The following is a 1,705-nucleotide window of genomic DNA, read 5'->3' on the forward strand; positions in this document are numbered from 1 at the left end:
ATGTTATCACGTCACCTCACGCGTCACGTAGTAACGTAATCTGATACACGTCACCTCACGTGCCATGTAGTAAAGTGACATGTTATCACGTCACCTCACGCGTCACGTAGTAACGTAATCTGATACACGTCACCTCACGTGCCATGTAGTAAAGTGACATGTTATCTCGTCACCTCACGTGCCATGTAGTAAAGTGACATGTTATCACGTCACCTCACGCGTCACGTAGTAACGTAATCTGATACACGTCACCTCACGTGTCACGTTATCACGTCGCCTCACGTGCCATGTAGTAAAGTGACATGTTATCACGTCACCTCACGTGTCACGTAGTAACGTAATCTGATACACGTCACCTCACGTGCCATGTAGTAAAGTGACATGTTATCTAGGTAGTAACGTGATTTGATTTGTTATTACGTCAGCTCACGTGTCGTGTTAGGCCACGTTAAACGTATCAGATTACATGACAATTGAACTTTTTCAAACTCTAAAGTCTAAAGAGGAGAGTTAAATAAGAGAGACATTTATTTCGGAAAGTTTGTTGATACGGTACAAGCTTTTGTTATGAACTAGACGTCTGTTTTATCACTTGTTCTAACAGAACTAGGTGTCACCTCAAAGTCCTGTTTTACAGTATCGTAAAGTTCTGATTTACGGACTAGACTGATAGACAGCTACTGTTACTACACACGTACAATGAAAACAACACTTATTTGGATTAAAAGTAAAAATCCAGAATCTTACAAATCCAACTTCCTTCTTACTGAAAGTTTGACATTCTAGCGCCACCTTGTGGAATACATTACACTTAACAATGTAGAGACCAATGAGAAAAGTTAAGCAAAAACAGCACGTGACACGTTACTTTAATTAAGATGGTGGAAATCGGTCTGTTAAACCTATAGAAAGAACATCAGTAAGACTACACTGTACTGCCCTAAGCCTAGCTTCACGTGACGTCTGCTATTTATAGAAATACAGTCCTGTTTCATTGACCAAACAAATCGGAGTGGACAACCAGATAAACATATTTATTCATATCGCGAGAAGTTCAAGCTAGGGTGGTTCCGAAGTGGCTCGCCAGGGGACCTAGAAAGTCTTCAGCCTATGCCACTGGGAGATGGGGGATCTGGGTTTACTCAGCATGTCTCCCCAGTGCTTTGTTTCTGTGGGTCCACTTCGTGAAGACAGAATGACCTTTCCAATCGCCTCGTTCCTGCCCACGGTGTCAAAGTCCATGACAGTTACCACCAGGGACGTTTCCCGAATTCTCTCCCAAGAAACGACGAACTGAAACGTCTCATTGAAAATGGGATCTAAGGTTTTCTTGTGAACTTGCGTTTTTTTCTTCTCAACTCGTTTATCTCCTCGATGTAACCAGATCTTAACGTAAGGATCTAAAGAAATTAATGAATACAATTAGGAAAACAGCATGTTCTTACTTATATACGTCTAGCACAATATGACAAGACCATTTTTTTATTTCTTATCCTATCGTACAGAAGTAGGGAATTCTCGACAGAGAGGGATCTTAAAATAAACAAAACTTGACAGTCAAAGTTTTCCATCTGTAAAGTCGATTATACTGTCCACTGTAAAACAACAAACTTCTATATTTGTAAGTGTTGTGTATAAATCAACCTAACTTCTATATTTATAAGTGCCTGTGTATAAATAAACCTAACTTCTATATTTATAAGTG

At 39.9% G+C, this 1,705-nt stretch overlaps 1 protein-coding gene across 1 annotated transcript in view; it reads right to left on the bottom strand.

Moving 5' to 3' along the window:
- Positions 1-505: 505 nt before the first annotated feature.
- Positions 506-1,705, bottom strand: part of LOC106475143 (synaptotagmin-7-like) — a gene marked incomplete at its 5' end in the record, with an annotated part of 6,872 nt that continues 5,672 nt past the window's right edge. Inside the window, one exon of the mRNA XM_013935840.2 lies at positions 506-1,400. Coding sequence (XP_013791294.1) covers positions 1,093-1,400 — 308 coding nt within the window. The remainder of the gene's footprint in view (positions 1,401-1,705) is intronic.

The sequence above is a fragment of the Limulus polyphemus genome, unplaced genomic scaffold, assembly GCF_000517525.1.
Source record: "Limulus polyphemus unplaced genomic scaffold, Limulus_polyphemus-2.1.2 Scaffold8140, whole genome shotgun sequence".
In the NCBI taxonomy this organism is placed as follows: Eukaryota; Metazoa; Arthropoda; class Merostomata; order Xiphosura; family Limulidae; genus Limulus; species Limulus polyphemus.